General features: G+C 35.0%; 1 protein-coding gene across 1 annotated transcript in view; it reads right to left on the bottom strand.

Annotated features, from left to right (window-relative positions):
* LOC150102725 (follicle-stimulating hormone receptor-like) overlaps nucleotides 1-22943 on the bottom strand; it is a 236132-nt gene extending 213189 nt beyond the window's left edge. The window contains exon 1 of the mRNA XM_090398806.1: nucleotides 22366-22943. Coding sequence (XP_090254932.1) covers nucleotides 22366-22622 — 257 coding nt within the window. The 5' untranslated portion in view covers nucleotides 22623-22943. The remainder of the gene's footprint in view (nucleotides 1-22365) is intronic.
* Nucleotides 22944-27043: the final 4100 nt, after the last annotated feature.

Raw genomic sequence — 27043 nt, 5'->3', positions numbered from 1 at the left:
TTTTTTTGTAGTCTATATAGGCCAGACATAAGAGTTTATTGTATTCAGTTGATTAAAATAAGAAATTTCTTCCTTTATTGCCCTTTTAAAAAAATTAATATTAGAAGTGAATTGTTCCATTTTTTTGGAATTTAGAATTTTTCTCTGTTTTAGGCATTTATTAAAGAGTTTAGTCAGCTGTTTGATGACAGGGCTTCCTTCCAGTTTTAAGACGTCTACCATAATTCCATCTTCTCCTGAGGCCTTTCTATTCTTCGTTTCCCACAGTGCCATTCCCACTTCACCTTGTAAGATATCTCAGGGGCATCGTGTTCTCCCTCACTCGAGTTATCCATAGATGATTCTCGGATGTCTCGATCTTTGTCTTCATAGTGTTCAGCATAAAATTATTTAATTCATTTGATTATTGCATCTCTATTTTTGTTTTATAAGTTCACCATTTTTGCCTCTTACGGCAGCTATTTCCTTTGTTCCAACTGATAATGTTCGTCTTAGGACTTTCATATTACTATTGTTTTCTATTGTTTCTTTAATTTTCCTAGTATTATTTTATGTTTCATCATTTTACGTATAGTTTTACAAATTTCCGCATATTCTATTTTATTGATGTCATTCAAATCTCTTTTCATATCTCTCTTTTTTTATTGATCAGATCTAAGATTTCCTGTCTTAGTTTTTCCTCTCTTTGTGCCTTTATTTTACACCTCCTATTTCTAGTGCACAATTCAAGATAGATTTTGTTAAGATTTCATTAGCATCACCGATGGTAATAGCTGTGTTTAACTTTTTTTTAGTTCATTTTTGAGTGATTCTCAATAACAGCTTTTATTGTGGTAGAGGTTTCGTAGAATCACTAAATTGGACTTCTTTCTTATGAGCTTATTCCGTTCCCATTTTTTGTTGATCCATACTTTTACCCTTACTAGTCTGCAGTCACTTCCTGTATTGAATCTATTCAGCATTTCGGTATTATTTATTACATATCTTCTGTTGGAGAGGATGAAGTCTATTTCATTGTAAGTTTGTCCATTTGGGCTTCTCCAATTTTCGCTTGATTTTCTTCTTGAAAAAGCATTTAGTATATTTTATAGTATATTAGTGTATTTTATGACATATTTTTATTAAGATATTTCTATTATAAGTTTAAAATGGTACCAAAAAAGAACAAGAAATGTACTGCTAAAAACAGCACTGCAGGCGAGAACAAAAAGGTTATATCCGCTAACGACGTTATTAGAGATATGGAGGAAGTTAATGAAAATGGATTAACCTCCAAAATAGCAAAATTAGTATTTTTAGGAAGGATAGGTGGATAGGAGAGGAGGGAGCGTTCTGATAATGATATTGGATGACTTAAATCCAGTTAGATTTGAGACATACGATTGTAGTACATCTACTAACAGTATGTCATGTGGCAATGAGTTTGAAGCCATCTAGTGTGAGGTGGAATCTAACAAGATCTATTACATAATGGGGTGTTGTTACAGACTTGGTGTATCGGATGCTAGTGATGAAGAAATGCCTCGCCAAATAGAAAAGATGAGCGCGAAAAGGACTTATTCAAAATGAATTAAGGACTTATTTAAAAGAGGAGACCTATTCAAATTAAGTGGATATTGAGTCCAACATTATTTGAATAATTTTGAATCGCCGAAGTGAAGCATTTTGACTCTTTATTTTCAATAATAGGAGAATTTAATTATCCAAATATTCTACTAAGTAACAGTAGAATCTCATGAGAATAATGAAAATGCGTTTATTGAGCTGTTGCGGGACAACAGGAACTCGAGGGCAAAGAGTGTTAGATTTGATTATAGTATCAGAGGGCGTTTCAGTTCAAGATGTAACTATTCTGCCTCCGGTTGGTAACAGTGATCATGCGGTACTCACTTGGGAAGTGACTAAGTTTATGAATGTTTCATTGCGAAAAGGTTACATGCTTAACTGCAAAGAAGGAAATTATGACCAACTGAGGAGTATACTGAGTTCAGTGGAATAGGATCGGTTGCTGGATGAAAAAAATATCGACACTGCATGGGACGCATTTAAACAATACTTTGATGCGATATCAGAATGTGTCCCGAGTGTTCGAAGAATAAATAGAGTACGAGTCAAATGGATGTGTAATCTTATTAAGCAAGAGATTCGTAAGAAAAGGATGATGTGGAAAGAATACCGTATGCATAAGGATGACCTCCGTTATGAACGTTATAAGCAGCAGGTTAGAATAGTCAAGTCTTGTACGGAAAGCAAAGTCTGAGTATCAAAAGAAACTGGTTCTGCGTGGTCAAGACAACCACAAGAATTCGATCGATAGGCTGGAAGTAAAAGAAAGAATGACCACGAAAGAATAACTCTTCGAAATGCAGATGGCGTGAGGGTTACAAACGCGTTGTTCAACTAATGTGTGCCATTTTGTTAAAGCCTATCAACTTGGTGTACGCGACATTGAGCTCACTGTTTCCTCTTCACTAAATGAAGAAACGCAGGTGTGTGAGGCCGAGGTATTAGAGCTGTTGCACAAATTTAAGAATTCAGCAATAGGGGCTGATGGGATATCAGCACTTGTGCTAAAAGAGTGTTCCGCTGATCTGGCTATTCCTCTGACCAGGCTGTTTAATATGAGTCTCAGAACAGGGAAGATTCTGCAGGAATGGAAGGAATGTATGGTAATTCCATTGCCCAAAGACCGATGTATTCAACTATCTGTCAATTAGTATCTCAGGGGTGGTGGTGAATTTTTTGTAAAAATTGGTCAGGGCTCGCATTAGGAAATGGGTTCACAGTGAATCTCTACTTTGCAATGAACAACATGGGTTTACTAAGGGAAGGTCATGTTTTAGCAACTTGCTCACATTCTATAACAATGTTACCATTGAACTAGACAAGGGGAATTGATACACCATGATTCTTTTGGATTTTGCTAAAGCTTTTGATAGAATACAACATGACAGACTGCTGCTGGTTTGGGTTATAGAATATTAGCCTGGATAAGAGAATGGCTGACTGACAGATATCAAAAAGTGGTATACGGTGGGATCTGAGTCTGCAAGGTTTAAGGTAACAAGTAGTGTACGACAAGGATCGGTGCTTCGGCCACTGTTATTCAATCTATACATTAATGATATACTTTAAGTATATCCTCAATGTGTAGCCTCAATGTGTAGCCTCAATCTATAAATTGAGGCTATACATCGTGTTCCTAATGGGCAGAAAAACAAACCAATGCCTATCATTATAAAATTTTAAAGTAAAACGATCAGTGACAAATGGCTGGACGGAAACAAAAGTATCAATTATATACTAAGTACAATTGATATATGTGACGGTTTTAAGGATAGTAAACATATTTAAACGAGCACTTGACTGGAAACCTAAAACACCTACTATTTATTGCCAAGAAATGTAAAGAAGAAGTCAACTACAAATATCTATGGATCAAACAGGGCAAACTTTTCATTAGAGGAGACGACACATCTAAAATATGGCGAATCAGATGCCAAGAAGACTTATCTAAACTCCGAGAAACAGCGAGAGTAATAACTAATTACGAACAACAATGACAAATGAGAATAATAACTGTGATGTCCCTTTTCATAAATGTGTAATTTGCCATGATTCAGTAGAATTAAGAAACATTTTATCCTCAGAAACTGAAAGTACCTTGAAAATTTTGCATATAAATATAAGAAGTATTCGAGGTAAATTAGAGCACATTGAATTAATACTAGACAATTTAAATTATCGGCTAGATGTTCTGATATTAACAGAAATCTGGGTTAAAGACGAAGAAATTGATTTGTACCAATTAAGCGGATTTAAAAATTATTATCAATGTAGAAATTATAACAAATCTCGAGGAGTAATCTTTATCCGAAATTCCACACATGTTACTAACATTACTAACATAAAAATGAAAACAGCTGAAAATATCAATTTATATTTTGAACATCATAATATATATATAATGGCTGTATATAGGTCGCATTGTTACACAGTCCAACTTTATACAAGAACTCGAGTGTAGTCTAGATGAGATCAGAAGTGACAATGTTCTCATAATTGGGGATATGAATATTGACTTGCTGAGGAATAGCAGATCCTCTCAAGATTATCTAGATCTACTTGCCATGCATGGACTCGAACAATATATTAATGTCCCCACGAGAGAATTCAATGGTGGTAGAACGTGTCTAGATCATGTATTCGGGAGAACATTAAGTGGAAACAAAATCCAAGCAGCAGTTCTGCGCCAACCTCTCGCGGATCATTTTCCAATCGGTATTAAAGTGCGTTTTCAAGTACAGTAGAACCGAAAACATTCCCTACACAACAATTGACTCCAGAGTATTGAAACATAACTTAAGCACTGTCTCCTGGGAAGATATGATGACGGAAACAAATATTGATACCTCGTTCATATCATAAATTTATTGCAATATTGAACAATAAAATACAAGACTCGATTAAAGTTAAAATAATAGACAAAATGAAAGAAACAAATCCCTGGATTACATAGGAAATCAGACACTACATAAAAATTAGAGATAAAGTGTATAAAAAGTTTAAAAAATACCCGCACAATCAATATTATGAACACAGTTTCAAGTACTATAGGAACCTGATACATCATAAATTAAAAGAAAGTAAAAACGAGTACTACAGAAACGAATTCCTAAAATGCCAAGGAAACTCCAGAAAACAATGGAAGTTTGTGAATAAATTAATCGGTAAAGATACACACAAACAAAACTTCCCCATACTTAAAGATATCGATAGGAATAGAGAAAATGGAGACAGAGGATTAGCTGAAGAATTCAATAATCAGTTTGCCACAGTCAGTGAAAGCATTTTGAAAAATGCTAAACCCACCCCTGAGAATTGCGCTCTCAAGAGACTTGATAACTCCATATATCTCTTCCCCACTTGTGAAAACGAAATCAAAAATGTTATAGCTAGCCTAAAAACAACCAAAACTTCAGGATACGATGGTATTAACACAAACATTGTGAAAGAATGCCAAATGTACATCATAGAACCCTTAATGTACATTTTTAACTTATCACTGATGACAGGCACGTTTCCATCAGATTTTAAGAAAGCCGTAGTTGTACCTATTTACAAAAAGGGAAACAAAAATAACTTGAAAAATTAAAGACCGAACTCCCTTCTACCGCTCTTTTCGAAAATATTAGAGAAATTGGTAAAAATTAGACTCGTGAAATTCTTGGACAAAAACAAATTCTTTTCAAAGAATCAATTTGGGTTCAGGCCAAAGTTTAGCACAGAACATGCTTTACTGAACTTCACAAACACAGTTTATACCTCCCTTAACGATCATAAACTAACATTAGCAGTATTTCTAGATATACACAAAGATTTTGACTCTGTATCACATGAAATTTTAATAACAAAAAATTAGAAGTCATAGGAATACGAGGTACTGCCCTAAACTGTTTCAAAAATTACTTAAATGTCAGATCACAAATTGTAAAAATAAACAACAGCTATAGCAGCTCCAAAACAGTAGACTGCAGTGTACCACAAGGATCTATCTTGGGACCAATTTTATTTAATATTTATATCAATAACTTCTGCAATCTTAAACTAAACAGTAAAATAAATACTTTTGCAGATGATACAGTATTAATTTTCTCTACAGACACAGCCAAACAAATGAAAACCATCGTGAATGCTGATCTTTTGAAAGTCACAAATTGGTTCCAGTCAAACAAACTCAGTCTGAATGTATCAAAACTAAATATGTAAAATTTAACTTGCGAAATACAACTGGCAAAATGAACTTCGCTGCACAATTAATTTTGCGTGATTGGAATTGCAGGACAAATTCAAATTGCAACTGCGAGAAAATAGAAGAAAGTCAGTGTAATAACTTATTTGGGATTAAAAATTGATAGTAATTTAAGCTGGAAACCGCATATCACCGATGTCGTAAAGAAAGTAAGGATTATGTTAAACAGACTTTACTACCTAAAAAGATTATTAAATTTAAATATGCTAAAAATATTATATTCTGCCTGAATTCAAAGCACACTACAATATGGTATATTAAGTTGGGGAGGAATCTATCGCACTACTATGAAACCTTTAGTCTCGACTCGGAATAAAGTAATTAAAATCTTAACAAGAAACAAATATAAGGATACTGCAATGTGTAATAAATACACCATACTAAACATACCGGCCCTTAGATATTTATACGTCTATAGAGTACTATTATTAACAACGAGTACGTAAATATCAAACAAGATACTTTCCTTAGTAGACGTAAGGGCCTAAAATATTTAGTTCCAAAAGCAATACACAAACATTATTCTTATTTAGCGCCAAAAGTATTCAACACACTACCTTTAACAATAAGAAATGAAACTACCCAAACAAATACAAGACTCTAATCAAAGAGTATTTATTTTCCCACAGAAATGAGGAAGCGTTGTTCAAAATAATTGCATAAATTATTGGTTTTAGCTTATTTGTATTCAAAGATCCAGTCTTGTGTGTAAAACGTAAAATTTAAATGCTATTTAACTGCTTTGTTTTATTTTGTTCCTAATTAATTGTTATGCAACTTTCTCTGTATGATGAAATTTTATTTTATCTGCGATTTTATTATGTAATTATATTATAATAATATGTAATATATATATATTATATGAATGTATATGTGTATATAATAAAAATGCATTACAAAATTTTTGTAACTTTATGCATATCGTAACCTGGATGAGCTGTTTCCCTTAGGTTACACATATGATTGTTCAACATATCGTACTATTATTGGAAGCTTATGAATAAAATCGGTAATGATATTCAGAAGAATTTGACAAGCGACATACAACTATTTACTGATGATGATGCAAAGATAGGTAGGGTAATTAGGAATGCTCATGATGTGGAGTACTTAAGAATGATTTGAATATGCTGGAACAGTGGGCATAGGAAAATGGATGTCAGTTCAATGTCAGTAAATATAAAGTCATTCACTTCGGTGGGATTGTAATCTGTGAATGTGAATTCACAGATTACAATCCCACCAATGTAATCTGTATCTGATTACATTGGTGGGATTGCGCTTGAAGAAACTGATGAGGCCAGGGATCTTGGAGTGTTAGTAGATAGTAAGTTGTAATTCAGGAGCCAGGTATCAAAGATTGCAAATACAACTCAGAGAATAATGGCAATGCTGAAACGAATTTTGACATGTAAAGATCTCATTTTGCCTCTTTACAAGGCCTTGATAGGACCTCACTTGGACTATTGTGCGCAGGTATGGTGTCTTTGTTTCCGTTGTGATTCTGATTATATTGGAGAGAGAGAGAGAGCAAAGGAGTGTGTTAAAAATGATATCACGATGGTGGAATACTGATTGTGAAGACAGACTGAGAATTTTTAGACTGCAGATGCTAGAACAGGAGAAAGAGGGGTGATATGATTGAGACTTACAAACTTCTAAAAGGGTCATACAGTATTTCGCTCGATGGAATTTTTCAATTTATGGAAGGTGGAGAAAGGATAAGAAGAGGGCATCCTTGGAAGCTAAGAAGGGGGTTAGAGCTAGATTTTTCTCTCATAGGGGGTGCGTGATTGGAATGGATTGCCATTGGATATGAGTGCAAACAGTGTGAATGAATTCAAGAATAAGTCTGATAGCTGGTGTGTGTAATATGTGGCCTCCCTCGATGAGTCCCTGACTCCCTGGAGGTCTCTCTTAATAATAATACCCCTTCAGAAAGGATTGAACAGAGGAAAATAAATGTGCTATACGGAAGTCATAAATCAGAGCGATTGTTTTTGGAATCAGCTGTAGCTTTAAAACATACTTCAAACCTCAACAAGTATGGCTGTATTAGTTTACCGAAAATCTGGGTGACAATCATTTTAAGATTAAATTAATACGTTTTTTTTTTCTCTTTCTTTATCCAAAAAATTTAACTATTTAGAACTGTAGCTCCTTGTATTGTCTAATTGTTTTAAATTGATCCCACTGTTAACCAAAGTGTTGCTGTTCGCGTGCTGTCAAACGACTTTTCTGCTCTGAAGATGCTAGACATAATATCAGTGAAACATAAGAAAATATTTAACTTATTTGCTGATTATTCTATGTTGTGAATTAATAGTGACAAACTTATGTCGACAATAATATTTAGCCGTGAGCAATTTCAAACACTGTGTGTAAACAGTTAGTGTGTTATGCTCATTTAGTTATGTACATTGTAAGAATCATAAGTTCAAGACTGCTTGAAGATTTTTTCTTGTTGTAATTCAATTTTTATTGTCAGAACGATTATGAATAACAATTCCGCCATGATCTGATGATTTTTTTTATTTGACCCACTCTTAACATGAATCTTTTCGATGAGACAATTTTAATGGCTTAATTAAGAATGAGTCTTCGGACTCCTTGGAGGTATCAGGAATAATAATAATAAGAAGAACAAAATTATGCGTACACTCTACATGCCAAAACCGCAGCAAGATAATTAAATGACGTCACTATACAAGAATGCCCATGAGAAAGTCGCGTTTTTATTGTTATCTGCAATTATTACCTTAATTGTTAATTTACACATTCCAAATAAAGTAATTTGTCCTTTGAATGATAATTCCAAAGAAATGTAAAAAACAAGTCTAATGTTGGCAACTGTTATTACATGTCATCTGCTTTCTCTCTACATAACAAAATTATTTCGTTGTTGTTGACTGTGACGTCATATTTTCATAGTTACAGGTTCATTTTCTTAGGAGCAATCAATGCAAGTCTCTGCTATCAGCCTAAAGATGAGGACGTGGTTACTATATTTTAGTTGAATGCTACTGGCAATGAGCTTATTACAAAAAAAAACTGTTCGTATTATGTTTATATTAAACATAGTTATATATTCATGAATTAAAAAATAGGCTCTAGATATTTTTTCAATAACATTTAGACTTTGCTTTTTGGTAGGCTAACAAGCGGCAAGACCCACAATAGCGTAGCGCCTGACATTAGTCACTATTCAAAGTAGGTACTGAATATAACCTGTAATTAAGAAAAATACCTGTTTAGCTTTCAATCCACATGCAATTGTAAATCAAAGTTACACTGAGATTGAACAGTTAAAAGCTAAAAATAGAAAATGCGATAATAATGTCACGTTTAAATTGATCATTATTTCCGATGACGTCATTAAACACTAGAAGAAAACTCTATTGTTTGGACTATTTTAACAATGGATAACAGTACAATTATTGACAAGTGCGTGCGAACTATGAAAATGAATAAAGCCTGCTTCTCATAATCTCATACCGATCTCTTACTTCACAATGCAGTTTAATTACCTTTATTTACATATGAATGCCGAAGTCAAGAGTGAATACAGGACAAACCAACATTGCACCTTGCCTGAAGTATGCAACTTCATTTGGAAGGAAGACACCTAGAGAAAAGTAATTACATTCTCTACAGGGAGACTGACAGAAGTATTTAACAGTCTCCACATTTTAATTACTTAGCAGAAAATATCGTTAAAATCATGTACAATTCCTTTCGGTACTCTTATGTTCCTCTGCAATTTTTTGCATAGGAAAATAATAACGCACATTCCTTTAACAAGAGATGTGCAGCACTGATTTACTGAATCTGCTTTTCCATCAATAATGTCTGCAGGGAATTCCATTCTTCGAAACATCCGTCTTTATCTCTTTGCCCCTAGACATCGCTCGTTAAATTCCCGTCTTTTTGACTCAATCACTGCAGATTCTCCTGCCGCTTACTTAAAACGACGCCATTATCAGGGCTTAGTTCAATTGCTATTGAACTCTTCAGATATTCTTACAGTAAAGTTATTTGAATTTATTGAAGCTGTTTTTCTTTTTTCTTAAAATCAGTTGAAATAAAATTACAAAATTAGGTTTAATTAGAAGCGTTTCTTCCAGAAACGAATACCTCAACCCTCTTCGTTTACTGCCTGGTTTTGCAGCAAGAGAATTCAATTATACTTTTCATAATATTTTTTAATTTTTATACAACCTTAATTCACGTAATATATGATAATTTTCATTAAAGCATGCAACATCATTAACCACCGCTGTACGTACCATTATGTGAGTCACGATAAACATAACCATGATGCTAACATTGAAACATGCATTTCTTTCTCTCTCTCTTTTTTTTGCGTGCTTATTTATGCATGAACATTATCACGACAGAAATGATGCAGTTTTCTTATTTTTCCCCTTTCTTTTAGGCATATATAGTATACGACTTCATTTATTTTAACTTTGGAATGTGAACCTCTGAAATGTAGACACATCTAAATTCATGATCCGAATCGTAATTTAATAAACACAGATAAAACGACCAAGTAATCAGATGTGCAGAAACAATTAATAGACTACCAAATGTTTTTACGATATATATCTATATAATGAGCATTTCACCAAAACTGAGGTTCAATTATGCAAACGAATTTGTATATAATTCTAATAAATATTGTCATTAATTATATTTCTTTTATTAGCTTTATAAATCGGACTGCTCTTGAATCTTGGTAATTCTTGTGTGGTTTAGCAACAGACGACCGAATTTTATATCCATTTGGCTTTTACAAATCGACCATTGTTGGAATAAAGCAGATTATTCGCTTGATGTATTGTTGCTCTGATGTTACAACAGATCGAAGTAAAAACTGAAATCATCATAAAAGATACTTAAAATTAGAAGTAATAAAAAGGCTCAAAAATTCAACTATGCTCTGATTTTAATCTCATTTCAGTATGGTTATAACAACAGGATATCTGATTTGTTAGCGTATTCAGTCCGAGTGTAAATTTGATAGAGTTCTCTGAGCAAAGTTGTAATTATCATTTCGAATCTGAAATCCTTTTAAGTGCAATTCTGAGCAACACATGACCGTTCTACGATGATCAACCGACACAGCAAGTTCTTAAATGCTTAATCACACTAACTCTCGTTCTAACAATCCATCTGCACTGCGTCACAGCTGGTGTTTCAGTGTAAACATGCAACCCATTTTGTTACACGTTTGAATTGAGACTTGAGTGTGTTAAGTGGATCCGATTAACCAAAAGCGAAACCTGATTCATGAAACGAACGCAACGCATTACGAGAGAGAGTTCCGTGTAGAATGCAATGTTGGAAGCAGTTGCTTCGTAGATGGCATTCTAGTCTCTTGACTACTTAATTGAAAACAATTGTTTTCTTATGCTAACAAAGGAGAGTTAAACATTGTATTGCTTTAACTTCCTAACTTTGTTAAATAAGTGGTCGGCTTTGATGAAATTTTAGCATTGATTAGTAGCAGGTAAGAGCACTGTTCAACTGTACGTAAGCTAGGTACAATATTTGTCTTAAAAATTAATTTCTTAGTATAAAAGTTTAGCAGTGAATGCATTATTAGTTTCCATTATCCTTACGCTGCACAAATAAATATTATATCATATCAAAATATCGAAAACTATTAAAGCGAGTTTGTATTTCACTTTGCTATACTATGAAATGTCACATCTTATGCATTGAAAAGAACTGCTTTGAATTTTAATCGTGCATGGGAACTGAGAACGTAAAGTGTGCTATTTACATTACAGTCTGATCCAAACGAAACTGGAATGTGTGTGTGTGTGGGGGGGGGGGTTGAATAAAACCGTCCCTGAATTTTAGAGGTTGCAAAAGAAAGCATCTCCTGTTAGACTAAAAATAATCTCGGAATAGATAATATTTGGATGATGTCGCATCACCTAATAGTTTGCATTTAAAAAAATTAGGCAATTTTGATGAACATCTCAATAATAAACTTTAAAACGAGGAATACGATTAAATGCGTATAGGATTTTAATATTAGCAGCCTACAAAACTTTTAATTGGATTGAATTATATGAAATTTCTGTTGTATGCAATATGACAGAATTCATTCAAATAATTAAAAATTCGCTATTATGACCTGTTTCTCCAATCTATAATTCTGTATAACTTAATTTTAATTCTTCTTGTACTCATTGTTAGTTTCTCAACAATAAGAGATAATGAATTTTAACAATCGAGACACGTTTGTGTACAACCATTGTTGTAAATGAATGTTTAAACGAACGAATGAACTGTGTCATAAAACAATGTGAAATACGTTGTTTTATGGCACAGTTCATGCATTCGTTTCTTGTTACTACAAATAATAATCGAATGAAAATGATGTAATTCGATTGTACAACTAACTGTAAACAGAACAATAAACAATGAGTCGTTCGGTATTATTTACTTCACTTATAATAACCAGTTCAGATGACTGATTTTTCACTTTTTCTCAAAGGACTATTTCAGGGTTTAAATTATGTAAGCGACCCACTTGAAGGATTGCTGAACTGCATTAAACACAAAATTAACTATAAATGTATTTATTCAGGATAGTTAAGTATTCCATTCCTGCGCACTTTAATGGTCCTTAGAGAACCGAAGAAGAATATGTAAAGAACAAATTCAAAGTATATAAAGTATAATAAATTCTTCATTGAAACAATAGGATAAGACAAAGAGGAACTAACTGGGCGCTTCAGTATTCATAAGCCTATTTCTTCTTCTAACATAATACAGAAATATTTAGTTTTCTATAAATTAAAGTGCATAAAGCACTCGATTGAAGAACTGGGATTTCTTCACAGAATTGTTATTTTTATAATCAGACGCTAATTTCGTTACTGAAAATAACACCATTTTAATTAATGTCGCATGGCAACCACTCCAGAGACAAAGTAAGTATTTTAAAAATAAGAAGGACAATGGGTGTAACAAAGGAATGCTGCGGGGCTTCCTTCTACAGAAGGAACATTGTTAAGATAGCGCACTGTTCTAGATTGGATCAGGTATATAGGAAAAAAGTTTCCTTTAATTGCCACGTTTGAAATCAGTTTCTAGGAAATGCTTGTGTTTAGTTAAAAAAAATAATGAAGATGTTTTTATTATTCATGCCGAAAGACACCACATTAAGTCTTAAATTTATTGCGAATGAAAATCACATTGCATTAGATTGCTACATGATATACGCCATCACATTTTTTCATAGTGATATAATTTGTGCGATTTTTAATTAAAACAAACAGAAAAAACAATAGCCACAGATGTTTCTATCGCAACCAGAAAAGCAAGCAACAATATCCACTGGCCATTGTACTCGGGAGCGAATGACAATCCACATTCTTCTTGCAGAGTTAATTGCCTCCATGGAAACGATCCTCAAATGCAACCTTCCTCTAAAGATTGGCACACGCATGCGTTCGTCGCATGAATTCGCCTTGGAGAAGAGAAGAACATCGTCACATAAAGAAAAAAACATTTGCAGTAGTTGAAAGGGTCACCGCGGTATGAAGGTATCTGATGGATCCAATTTATCACGAGAAACAGGTGTCTAGTGAACAGCTGATAAAATATAAGTCTGTCAGACACTTTGGATTTTATGCATTTGCCAGCAGTTTGAATTTTGCAAATAAACCTCAATTGTAACGCCCTCTTAGAGCCCATAATGAAACCATTAATAATAGAATTGAATTAAATAACTACCAGTTATGACAGTACAGCAAAACTTGTAAACCATCTGAAATATATCATTTAACCTGAATGTTTCAAGTGTATCATTGCTGGAAATTTACAGCATCTCTTTCTAACAAAGTAAACAATCAATAAATACTGAGAAGGAATAAATCTATTCCTAACTATGACACCATGAATACAACAACGAGATGTGCCGTATCCAAGGAGATAAAAAGAAAGTACTACACGATGATCAAGAAAACTAAGACCACCACTAGATGTCAATCATTATTGTCTTACTAAGTGTCTGAAAGCATTCGCTCCGCCAAAGAGAATTGTTACAGAACTCTATGGAACTTTTTTTTCAGGTCACCTTCGTAATAACGTTCTTAATACAGACAGGATTGGGAGAGTGAGTGACATTTTCAATAGAGGATGGCGAGTAAGATAAACCCGACCGTCTTCATTGCCTCCAGGTAGCTGTTTATGAGTTTCATCTTTAAGGTAATACGGCCACTGTTGGAGATAGTGAAATTTGGAGCGCACACTTCTCGTGCAGAAAACATCGCAAGCTCGCGGAGTTAATAAGCTGCGGGACTTGGATCAGGGATATACCTAACTTCAATAGGAAACGTAAGGCAAAGATGGACCGGTTTAGATATCATTACTTTACTTTAGTATGAATCTTGCAAAAACAGCGCCAATAGCTTAGAATGACCGTTAATTGAAAAACTCTTAGGACCTAACCATTCATACTTAACGAAGCAATAGAAGTGTATCTTAAATATTGCTGTAATGCTACTAAAAATAACGCGTATAAGACAAGATTCAAATTCTGGCACATTATTCGTGTTGTGTTTGAAAAGCGTGAAATATTTCCTGTGGGAAAGAAGTCAACGGACCCAAGTGGATCAAGGAACAGATTCCGATTTCTGCCAAGGCCGTCCAAAAAAAGTTCTCCAGAAAACTCAATTGCATTCTCAATATAAAAATGTGCCTTAGTGGTGATTTTTCACAGTTCGGAGAAGACTAAAATATTATCTGAGGTCAGTCAGTAAATGAGCCACATGTTCAGTTTTAATCTCAGATCGATGATATTGATTTCAGACTTGACCACTCGTATGCTGTTTATTTTTATCAGTGAGCATCAGCCTTCATTTTTTTTTCTATTTGGTTTTGCAGATATAATTAAGTATTCAGAATCATTACATTTACACACTCTGTCCAAAACGAAACCGAACTTTTCGAAAAAAAGAAGATACTAGTGACGCCACCTGTTGTATGTTTTTGTTGTCGAAAGCGGTAACCTTCATTAGTGTTGTATTAACTGTTTATGACATTTGTTTCGTTACAAGCCGAGTTATAGTGCCAAGAGTGACATTGTGTTTTGACGAACGGTCGGAAAATTAGTTTCAAACAGAAAGCTGCGATTGACTTTTGTGTTAAACTTGGTAAAAGTTTTACCGAAACGCAGCAAATGCTTCAAAAAGTATACGGTGATGAATGCTTATCCTCTACCCAAGTTTTCGACTGGTTTAAGTGATTTCAAAGTGGTCGTGAGACGCTTGAGGACGACGAAAAACTGGGCCGTCCAAAAACTGGACTCAGCAAAGTTAACATTCAAAAAGTGCGTGATTTCATCAAAGAAAATCCGAAATCGTCCGTGAGATTGATTGAAGATGAATTTCGGATTCCAAAATCAACTGTGTCCAACATTCTGACAGAGAGGTTGGGCCATCGGAAATTAAATTCGCGATTTGTTCCCCACAAGTTGACTGACGACCAAAACTTATATCGAATTGAACGCTGCAAGGACCTCATTAAAACCGCTTAAGGACTCAAAACTTCCTTGAAACGATCGTTACTGGTGACGAAACGTGGTGTTTTGAGTATGAGCCCGAAACAAAGCGCCAGAGTGCTGAGTGGATACCACCAGAAGAGGGGCATCCGAAAAAAAAAGTCGCTTGGAGAAGTAAAAAGTAAAGACGATGCTGATTTGTTTCTACGATTCCAAGGGCATTATTCAAAAAGAATTCGTTCTGCATGGCGAAGCGGTCAATGGAGAGTTTTATCTTGAAGTTTTGAAGCGATTGATAGCAAAGAATTCGTCGCGTATGGCATGAATATCGTGACGACCGACCGTTCGTCAAAACACACTGCCTCCAACTCGGCTACTAATGAAACAAATGTCATAAACAGTTGACACAACACTAATGAAGGTTGCCGCTTTCTACAACAAAAAGATAAAACAGGTGGCGCCACTAGATTCTTCTCTTTTCGAAAAGTTCGGTTTCTTTTTGGACAGGGGATGTAATTAATTTAAACTTGAAGACATTCGGATATTTAAAATACTAACTGTAAATTATCAACACGTTTTAGCGTTTGGTTTAAAGAGAATAAAGTATGTCTACGCATAGTTAACTCTCTCTCTAATTCTATAATTCAGTTATATCGTCGATTTAATTTAGTATCGCTGCTAAATTCATTTCGAAATTCCATTTAAAGTTCGAATGGACAATAAAAATAATAGTGAAGACAAAATTCCATCTTTGGTGGTGATCTCAATGGTGATCTTTTCTGTGGTCTTCGATTTCAGAGACTAATATTAAACCAGCCTGAAAGTGTCTCAAATAACTGCTTTTAACGATCTTTAGAACTGTTCAAATTACAGAATAGATGGCTGATAACCTTTTTAAAATTCCGTAATGTTTCTTTCGCCTAGATAATAACATTCTTGGTAATCACGTGAAAAGAGATTTTCCCATGCTCTGGTTATCCGCTTTTTTAATAGAGCGATTACGCCACTTAATGTGTGACAGGTGTTCTGATTGTACCAGAGACCACTGTCTTATCATATTTCTGTGCTCATGAATGGGGCCGCACTTCTAAATTGATGTTCGCCTCATATTATCTTTCGTTTTCATTAAATTGTTACCGAACATCAATGCCATAAGAAATGGCATTGGTAAAGTGGAATTTGTTTGCTTTCCCCTGATGTCTTATACGCATGAGTATATTTGTTGCCTGAGCCCTGAGAAAGAGACGAAAGTGCTGATTCCAGCTTCTCTCCTCTAAAGAGACGAGAGAAGTTTGAATTATTTGTTATATTAATCTGTTAAATTCTGATCATCACCGTTAAATATTGAACTGAAAGGGTTATGCATGTGAAATGTGCAACCTTTACCCGTCTGCTCTTCAAACTTCATACCTTTGCTCTTGTCATAAATGTTTAACTGGATTTAATACTCGAAATCAAGAGAGTCTGATTTTAATCATTTTTAATGAAAATTCTTCTGTTAGTTGGATGTTCATTTTCAGTTGCGCAAAGCGAGAGAGGGAGAGTGATACGATTCGACTTTCTTTGCTCCCTTTATCCAATCCCGATGGTAATTTTGTTCTAGGAATAGGTCACGTGAGCATATTTTCCCATCTTCCCTTTCATGTTAGACTCAAAGAGAAACTTGGCTTATTATTATTTTAAACGTAATTACTGCTCTGTTACGGCAGTTAATCTTATCCGCACAGTATATTATGGCTTTTGATTACGTTTGCTCTTCTGTTTTCCGGAGGAAAATCTCTTCCTCCTCTATATGAGAACAGCTAACTCATGTTTGTTTTATAAATCTCTGATGAAGGTTCGTGTCCTGAACGATTCGAACCCATGTCTTTCCATCAAACGGCATTGTCGAAACTGATCTACGGAAGACGAGCGTATTTCATGAAATTTAAATTACGTGCATCTAAAAACAGTTTACTGTATTACTGAAATAAAGAGCCAAAATGCTTCACTTCGGGGATGCAAAATTATTCAAATTAAGTGGATATTGAATCCAACATTATTTCAAAGTCGAATAGAGAAACTACAAGAGTTTCGGCGGATCTAAGCGTAAGCAAACCTTTCATGACAGGGGAAACTCGTAGTAAAGGTGGAGTAAGTTCTGATCTAAAAACAGTTTACTGTATTACTGAAATAAAGAGCCAAAATGCTTCACTTCGGGGATGCAAAATTATTCAAATTAAGTGGATATTGAATCCAACATTATTTCAAAGCCGAATAGACAAACTACAAGAGTTTCGGCGGATCCAAGCGTAAGCAAACCTTTCATGACAGGGGAAACTCGTAGTAAAGGCGGAGTAAGCTCTGATCACTATCCTTAGTATTCCCATAATGTAAAACACATCTACTAGCGGACATGTATGATGTTATACATTATGGGGGGGACGCTAGCCAAACCAGTTTCGACCTTTGTTGAATGTTCAAGTACAGGTCAAACTCCAAAAACTCAGCGTTGTTTTCCTCAGTAATAGGCTCACCTTGCCACTGAGAAGAACTCTGAGAACCCATTGGCTCTACACTGTGTCAGGCTCATCCCACCACCGAGCGAAGCCGCTCATTTGCCTATATCTCATCCGAGAGGTAACAGCAACAGCCGTGCTTCAGTTAACTTCACAGGCTACAGCATTGCATTCATCACCCAAGCTTCGACCTTTGTTCAGGTCTCGTCAGTGGGAGCCAGACCCAGATGTAAATACTCAGGTTGGAGTGATTCAGAACTTATACTTTACCATACGAGTTGCTAAAATAATGTTAGATTTAATATCCACTTAATTTGAATAATTTTGCATCGCCGAAGTGAAGCCTTTTGGCTCTCTTTTTCAGTAATTCTTGGTGCCTTTTGTGATGTGACACCTTTTTTTTTAGCAAATCGAATGGTAAAGTATAAGTTCTGCATCACTTCAACCTGAGGATTTACATCTGGGTCTGGCTCCCACTGACGAGACCTCAAAAAAGGTCGAAACCGGTCTGGGTAGTGCTCCCCCCATAATATATAACATCATACATATCCGCTAGGAAATGTGTTTTACATTATGGGAAATACTAAGGATAGTGATCAGAGCTTACTCCACCTTTACCACGAGTTGTCCCTGTCATGAAAGGTTTACTTACGCTTGGATCCGCCGAAACTTTTATAGTTTCTCTATTCGGCTTTGAAGTGATGTTGCATTCAATATCCACTTAATTTGAATAAGTTTACTGTATGCTTGTATAACGAGGAGGTCAAGACGTTTATAGAAAAAGGAAGTCACTTCAAAGAAATCCAATATAGCACTGTTTACATTTCTTTATCAATCGACAACATCTGTGTGTTTATGTGAAGCATTGTATTGAATTTATTTTATTTACACAGTCTCAATTTTGTATAATATAAACGAAACGTTTATACAGTTATATCACCATACTCTTATGCCAAGTACGCTTTAGTTATAATCTACGAAGTGCTATTTGTTTACACAAGCTTGTTAGAGGAATCCATTTTGTAAGACTTGATAATATTATGGCATTTAATCAGCAGCGTCCTTCTCTTTACTGTGTAATGACAACATTCATCGGAGAATGAATCCTTATAATAAACAAAGATTGACTTGCAAACACTCTTCTATACATCTTAAATCAAGCATTCAGTTGATGTGCTATTTCTTTCTGTCAATCTGTAGAAAAGTTTCGTGATAAATGAGCAAACTTTACCACGTGTCTGTCAAATGCATAAAAATAAAAGCCCAACGTCTGATGTATTCCAGGAATGCACTTCCATCATCGTTTCTCCCTTTGTTTCTGAGCCACAGTTCGTCTCCCAGAAATTCGCTTCTCTATAGTAATCCTCAGGAGAGTACTCATCTGTTCAATGCCGTTTCCATGCATACATAATGTAATGTACTGAATTTCGTATTCTTATTGGCTCTCTTAAGGATCGCTTCTGTTTTACCAACCAGCTTCCTCTATTAACTCAGATGATTCAAGCATCGAACCATGAAAGCTTTGCATAAGTAATACCATCGTCTTCTGAAGCAGGAATAAATTTTAAGTAAAACAGCTTATGTATAGCAGATGAGGATGTTGTTGGTTGTTTAATGTCTGTAGGGAAAAACTACGCTCATGAGCCACGTATATGTTCCAATGCCAATTATAATGCATAGAAGAAAACAGCTCATGCTAACAATGATTCTTAAAAAATTATCTGCGCTGTCAAACGAGGCCATTCTACTCTCCAAATAGAGAACAAAGTTTAGGGGTCGCAATTCGTGTAAATGGAAGTCAAAGAAAAACAAAGCACAGTTCACTTTATATTATGCGAAAAATTATCAGAAAAAACATCCGATACGAATTCAAAATTGGTCTTTTTTCCCCTTGCAAGATTAAATAATTCATATTTGTTATAATGTTAGCGCATTTATCTACGACTTGCGTCATGTGCGCATTAAATCAGTAAAATCTTACTTTGAAGTGAAACACGTGTTCGACTTCATAAAAACATTCGGAACAAGTCTGTTTTGCTCGACATAAATCACTTGACTGAATAACCATCTCTTTGGTGGGCAGACTTTCATAGAGCTTTCTGAGAATTCTGACAGTGTAACAGCGTTTTCTTTTTTTTGGGGGGGGGGGAGGTTAACTGATATTTAAAATATAATAATAAAGGGCCCATCATGAACTCGTTGCAGTTATTTGAACACCGTAGCTCAAATGGTATAGCCTAACCGGTACTTTCGGAAGTCACGGATCAGAGGAGGTCAACGGTCTATGCTAGAAATTCCGGTTACATGAGATGCATTTAGAAGTATCAGAAAAGAAATAAGAAAGTTGGAACTTATATAAATGTCAGACACGTTGTTGTTTTATCTTTCCTTATCGTATTACAGACAATTTTATATTACAAAAAATGGAAGGAGAGGAATAAATATAGTGATGATATCAGGCTACTAAATGTACTAGCTTAACAAAAAAAAAATATTTCAAGTAAACGTGCTAACTTGCAATTACTACCATTTAATTTTGATATCTGGAAATTTTTAATTTCCTAAAAAATTGTCTGCCAGTTTTCATGACCTTTAAATAACGGTAGCTTTCTCAGCACCCAAAAAATATAACCAACACGGTTTTATATTCATCGACATTCATTGATTTGTATTAATAAAGTATAATTAGGTATGTACCACATAAATTAACTAAAGCTGTTCTTTATAAAAGTATAAATTAGTATAAAATTAATATATTTAATATTAATTTAATACAGTAGTATAAAGGAAGCCATGCGAAAAGTTGTACCTTTCTCCCCCCTCCCCTTTAAAGGGAGATGCGTACTAATTGGTATACCAAACTGTACCTAAAATGCACATAGAAAATACATCTTAACGTAGTTGTCGTAAAAGTCAAAAGGTAAGGTGCTGTCGGCAGCGGTTGTTAAAACCTTTGTCAAAATCAGGATCATTCCACTATGATACCGAGTATTGTCTAAAAAAAAAAAAATTAAATTAAATAAATAAAATATTAAACCTTAACGACAGACTATCCTTCCGTTCCAATTAACTGTTCAAAGTTCCTTTATTAAATTATTTTCTTTTTTCCGATTTGCTTCGCTTCACTTCACAGATCGAGTTTCTATTTTTTTTTTTTCTATTTCTTTAATGCTATCTAGCTTACGACTGCAATTTCGCAGCTCTGCTCTGCTCTTTTCGAGCTCGCGTCTACAGGAAATCTAAGAAAGCACCGATTTCAGATCGGTACACACACACACATACGCACGATGGCACGAGAAAAATTGAAAAGTTTCTCTAAGAGAGAAACAACTTACCTAAGTCATTTTTTTTCTTTTATGGTAATCTAAATAGCAGATTCGCTGGCACGTGATTATGAGGCACTTTATGTGCACATGAAAGTTAATTGCATTAATTATAATTGCATTAGTCGTTTTAGATCCAATTCAACACTTAAAATTATTCCACCGGTCAGGCAAAAAAATTAAGTTCTCAGTTCAGCTAGATTCCTTCCCCACCACCATCCCATGTATATATTTATAATCTAAGAAGCGAATATCCCGATATATCCAGAGAAAATCCAATTTCTCTAAACCATCCTCAACATAGATATTCCCATGCATATCGAAATTTTATTGTATAATAAAATTCCAGACTTATTACTAAAAGAGTGAGTGAACCACCTTTAGATGGCGTCTTCTGTCTACTACACGAAGAAATGCAGTAATTTACTTTCAACCGGTTTTTTCACAGCTATCTCATTGGAATACTGAGTGATTTTAATAATATTGGCAATTTCTTATAAGGTTTACACACACGCTTTATGTAATAACATTTCATAAGAAGGTGTGGCTATAACAGACTCCGAAATTCAAACGTCTCGAGAGATATTTTTAAAGATGCTCCTAAGGTTTCCCCCAGTAAATTGAGTTCTGGAACTTAATTTAATCGAAAATTTTAATGAAGGAAGTTTGTTTATATTTTTTATGAACTTTAAATACATTTTTATTAATAAAACGTAAGTAGCGCAATTATAAACATCATTACACAATATGTAACTAATAGTTACGCTTACGTTTTTCATACAAAAAATCATCTCAGCTGTGAAACCCTTAATAACGATTCACCTTTAAATTAAGAAGATATAAATAAACATGAAAATCAACACCCTCTCTAAATAATAATGATACAATAGTCAAATTACGTGTGAAAAATAATTAGCTTTTAAAAATAAATTTAAATAATAAAATAATAAGAATAACAATGCAGTAAAAAAACCACATCCATTTCTATTTTAATAATTCGTTTGGCAACTTAGCGATATTGTTATGTAGATGAGTAGATTTTTCACGAGCATTTCTATGACAACCGATTGCTTCAGAATTGTGGGATTCTGGTTACGTGGGATAGATATTAATATGCCACTCTTAAATTCTTACTGCATGCGTGTCTAAAGCATTTTCGCCGCCAAAAAGTTTAATTGAAAATCCTAATAAAAGAGCAAGAGTACTCACAGTCTACTAACTCCAATAGTAAGGTTAGCTGGAATATCAGTAACTTTTTCTCCCCGACAACGGCAGGCGATCTCAGCATCCCGGGTGTTATTAGTACACTGACACCCTTCATCATCCTCCAATTCTTCGTCGGCCTTGAAAGGAAAAGTAATCTCCTCTGTCGGATGTCCGTTCACTGTTGAGTTTTCGACACTTAAGACAGAGGGTGTAGTTAAGAGGGCGGCAGAAGCCACGGTCAGTATCACACCGTAGGACATGGAGCAGTCCAGGCGAGTAACTCACATCATACCGAACGATGCGCGATGCAGAAGAACGAGACGTGCAATAATCCACTTTTCTCGCGCTACAAATAAAAGGCCGCTGGTCGAGTCGGCATCCTTGGCTGACGGCAACATAAAACAGTCGCTTCGTAAACAAAGACGTGTTTGAAGCATGGGGGGGGGAGAGACTTCGGCACGGTGTGACCGATCAGATGGTGATCACGAAACGGAGTGAGGCGGGAGTGGCGCTGGGTCCCGCTTATTGACCACAAAACCACAAGAAGTGCACCGCTAGGGGAAAAATATTGATTATGACTAGTGTACTCCCGTCTGTGTAGCGCAACAAGTGTGGGTGTGACAACGACATAACTTATATATCTACCTGCCGTAGGATGAGACAGTTTAATGCACTTGAACGGTGACAAATTAATAGAGCGACTCGCGTGTGACGCAACCTGTCGAACTTGACTCCGCTGATCTCTTTAGATTACACACTCGTAACTCGTAGATGGCACGTCAGTTGTGTTCTATTTTTAGCTAAATTGAAGTCATTTTAAACCCGATTTCACAGCGAGATGTGTTGGGTCTCCTCATCGGTGCCTTCAGAAGAAAAAACTGCCATTGCTAGCAGATAATGATGGGAAACTGAGCTATATTTCAACTCGGTGAAATCCAAATATTCGCAAATGGTGTTGAAATTTTTTCAACAATGCATTTCTGCACGTGGTACATGCTCACTCACAACAACTCGTGACTCGAGTTTTTTTTTTTTTTTTTTCATAAACTACAATACAATAACTGCATTATTTCTAATGACAATTTGCTAAAAGAAAATTAAAGTTCGATTAAGTGCGTGATTCTTATACTATTTAGATAAAAACTGAAGTTTTGATTTCGTTAGCTTATGACTTAAGTATTGTTCAAGATTTTATGATATGACTCCATTCAGCTTGTCTGTAACATTATTCAGTTAGCTGTGTACAATATCTGAGATACAATATCGATCTAAGAAAACAACTAGGCAGACCAAAATTACATTTTTCTCCAAAGCTACCTCATGTTAGAATTTCCCCGTGGAATTACTTCCGATGAAGCATGATTTCGAGATTATGGTACCTGATTTAGTGGGTCGCTGATTTATAAAATAACATTGAGAAATACATTTTTTATGCTAGTAAAAAAAATCACATACACCTTTATGCTTTTATAAGCATAAAAGATTTGATCGAAATGAAAAAGAGCAGTTAAGAATGTTTGTATACACAAAGGAAGTATTAGTTATGAAGTGGCGTAATAATGATGATGATGATCCAGCACTTACTGTAAACCTTTTTTTTTTTAAATGAAGTTTATTTATTTATTCGTATGGTTACCCTGTTCCTCATCCGTCCGTAGGACTGGTTGAGCCAATCTAACGAGGGATTAAGTGACTGTAAATCCGTGTGTTCACGGGCCTGTTTGCCTGTTCTGGGGGGGGGGGTTACGGATGAAAAAAATCCCCTACTCCGTACGAGACCGGTTAACTCACCTTTAGTCGAAAGAGACCAGATAAAGTTTGCTTGCAACCCGGGTCTTTCCGACCAAAGGGCTTCGTCTATACCGATTGAGCTATGGAAGCTCTCGAAATGAAGTGAACTTGCATCAGATGGGACTGTGAACCACTCTTAACTACATTCCATATTCTAATTTACACTTTAATTCTTAGACAAGTTTCGTTACGAAACCATCGCTTCTTGTTCTTTCTCAAGAACAGAAAATAATGATTTAACTACATAGGTTTTCATTAGGTATTGATAACATAATTGACGATAATCTGCATTCTCCAAGAAGTCACTGGTGAAGGATAAAGGAAGCAAATCTTCTCAATGATAAAACCGAATTCATAAGAGACTGAGTTCCTATTTTTTTTTATTAATTCTGTAATTCATGCTCATCCTTCTCCCCCATCCCCCTTTTCCTAATGACTAAATAAATAAAACTCATTTAGAGTTATATAAATTCTTTCAACAGCAGATTAAGTGACAAGATGGACTTCATCTTCTACTTCACATGTGTTGGTGAAAGAATGTGCAGTTTCAGGAAGTATCCCAAACTAATGGTGAAGTTATCGGATACTTGCTTGAAAATTATGTATTTCGTATTTTCAAATTTCGTGTTTTAATTTCATTGCGTTTCATTGGCGAAATTTGAAAATGTGCTTAACTGTTTTTAATCTACCTACCATTACCGATTAATAGATTTATTTTTTGTTGACGCATCGTTTGATTAACCGTTTTGAACCAATGCATATGACAAGCTCTTGTCGCATATTCAGTGCAATAGCAGACTCGAAGGTAAACGACGTATACACGCGACATTTTCTGGTGGAAATTTGGGAGGAAACGAAATTATTCTGTGAACACCACACGGTAAGGAGAGGAATACAAATCAATGCATCTTGTTAATATATCCTAACATAGTTCCAACGTAAGATTCTTTACGTGTATCTGTGTAGCGTATGGTTCAGTTCTTACAGAAAATCTCAACAAACCACGCACAGGTAATTTAAGAAGCAGAAACAGTTCGAATATTCTACATCGTGCATTTAAAATGGGGCGCAATCATTCCACTGCTTGTAAATATTTACGTTTGGATTACGAGCATTCGCTTTGACTTGTTTTCCATTGCTAACTCGATTACTTAAAGTCTCAGATGTACGCGTAATAAATCTACTAACAAACTGCATTTCAGGCAATAAACAGACTGCCAAGATCGTATAAATAAAGGCGAAGTATTAAACAGACAAAGATTAAACGGTGCTCAACTCGACCTACAAATCTCTTATTGTAAACGTCTTCGCCTTGCCGAACCCCATTTTTTTAAAAAAAAAAAACTTTGTTGCTAACCTGTAAGAGGCTCTTGTATTCAAACACTTCCGGAAGCACTGAGGAAACTCATCAACAGCTAACCCATCAAGATTAATGTTAAAGCATATTACGCAGGAGAGACGGTACATTACAAAAACACAATTTTGGTGTTGATTTTAGGCGGACATCTGTGTTTTCTTGAAATGTAAAAAATTGAGTCGTTCGCTGCCGATAATGTGCCCGGTCTTATTTAGCAATGACGGTCTATCTCTTAGTACAAAACAACGGCCATTATTAATATTATATTCAATTCTTCCCCTGCAATTCAGTTACATTACAGCGGTCATAGATTCCAGTGATAACTGGTCGTTTATTTAAATAAATTTTAGTATCAAACCATCAAAGTATTCTAATGTCGCATGTTTGATTTTTTTTTTTTTTTTGTAAATTTTAATATCGAATCACTTAAAATATTGTTTCTAATGTTAGATTTTCCCCCGATAAATTCCAAACTATCTAGTAAAATCGTTTGTTACAGACAATTGTGACGTCATGACTGTTTTAATAACATCGATGAAGTTCTGTGGGATACAATGCATGCTTCCTTTGTCGTCCAATTTCCACTGACGTTTGCTGATTGTAAACCAAGACATAATGAACTACGTTGTAGCTACTGAAATGACGTGGTTTGCAAATATCAGTGTTGTCAACTCATATCCTTTCACTGAAGAATCAGTGTTCTTTTAACACAGCTTCAATTACTAAGCTACTTTTTTTCTGGGAATTATATTTGTATTTATTCTTAAAAGTTGTCCATTTCAACGTAAAAAAAAACATTTTTACGTTTCATATGGAATAAATTTTTGTCACAAAAACACGTTTTTGGTCTTACTCCGAATAGCAACAACTTCATAACTATATAAAAGTATCTATCTGCTTTAAGGCAAGTCCTCACACTGAACTATCGATTTCCATTAATTTTGTTTTATCATTTATTAATATTTTTTATAATTTTCATCTCGAGGGATTAAAACCTGCGAAGGTAAGCCAACGGACTGTAAAATTTTAAATGGAACATGACCAGCCGTGATGTACTGAAGTAATATTCTCTACGTATACCCCAATAACGTGTTGTCATTTTACAGATTAAGCTCCAGCTTCACGAGTGTACTCATAACAGATTCGGCGCAAATATTTGTTTATATTTTCCTCTCCGCATCTGTTTAATTCACCGAACTGCACGTCATATTTCAAGGATAAATTTGCTTTCAAAACCTGTGTTGAAAAGAGATTTCTAGGTCGAGTGGAGAACGTTGTATGCAATAAAGGAGAAGCACCTTCAGACCGAGATCCTTCTGTTTATTGCATGAAATACAATTTTCTAGCAGATTAACTGTGCATACACTTGAAGCTCTCGGTAATCGAATTTCAAATGGAAACTTTAAACAAGTGCAGTCATACTTGGTAATCTCCCAATGCAAATATTTAGAAACACCTGCCTGTGTCCTCGACAACAACGTGAACTAGACTAGTCAGTCAGTGCATTTTCTTAAGATTCACAAGTACTGAGCA

The sequence above is a fragment of the Typopeltis vanoorti genome, chromosome 10 (genome assembly GCF_054136105.1).
Source record: "Typopeltis vanoorti isolate ZY-2024b chromosome 10, IOZ_Tvanoo_1.0, whole genome shotgun sequence".
Lineage (NCBI taxonomy): Eukaryota > Metazoa > Arthropoda > Arachnida > Uropygi > Thelyphonidae > Typopeltis > Typopeltis vanoorti.
The sequence above is the reverse complement of the archived record's forward strand: the minus strand, read 5'-3'. Positions and strand labels throughout refer to the sequence as shown.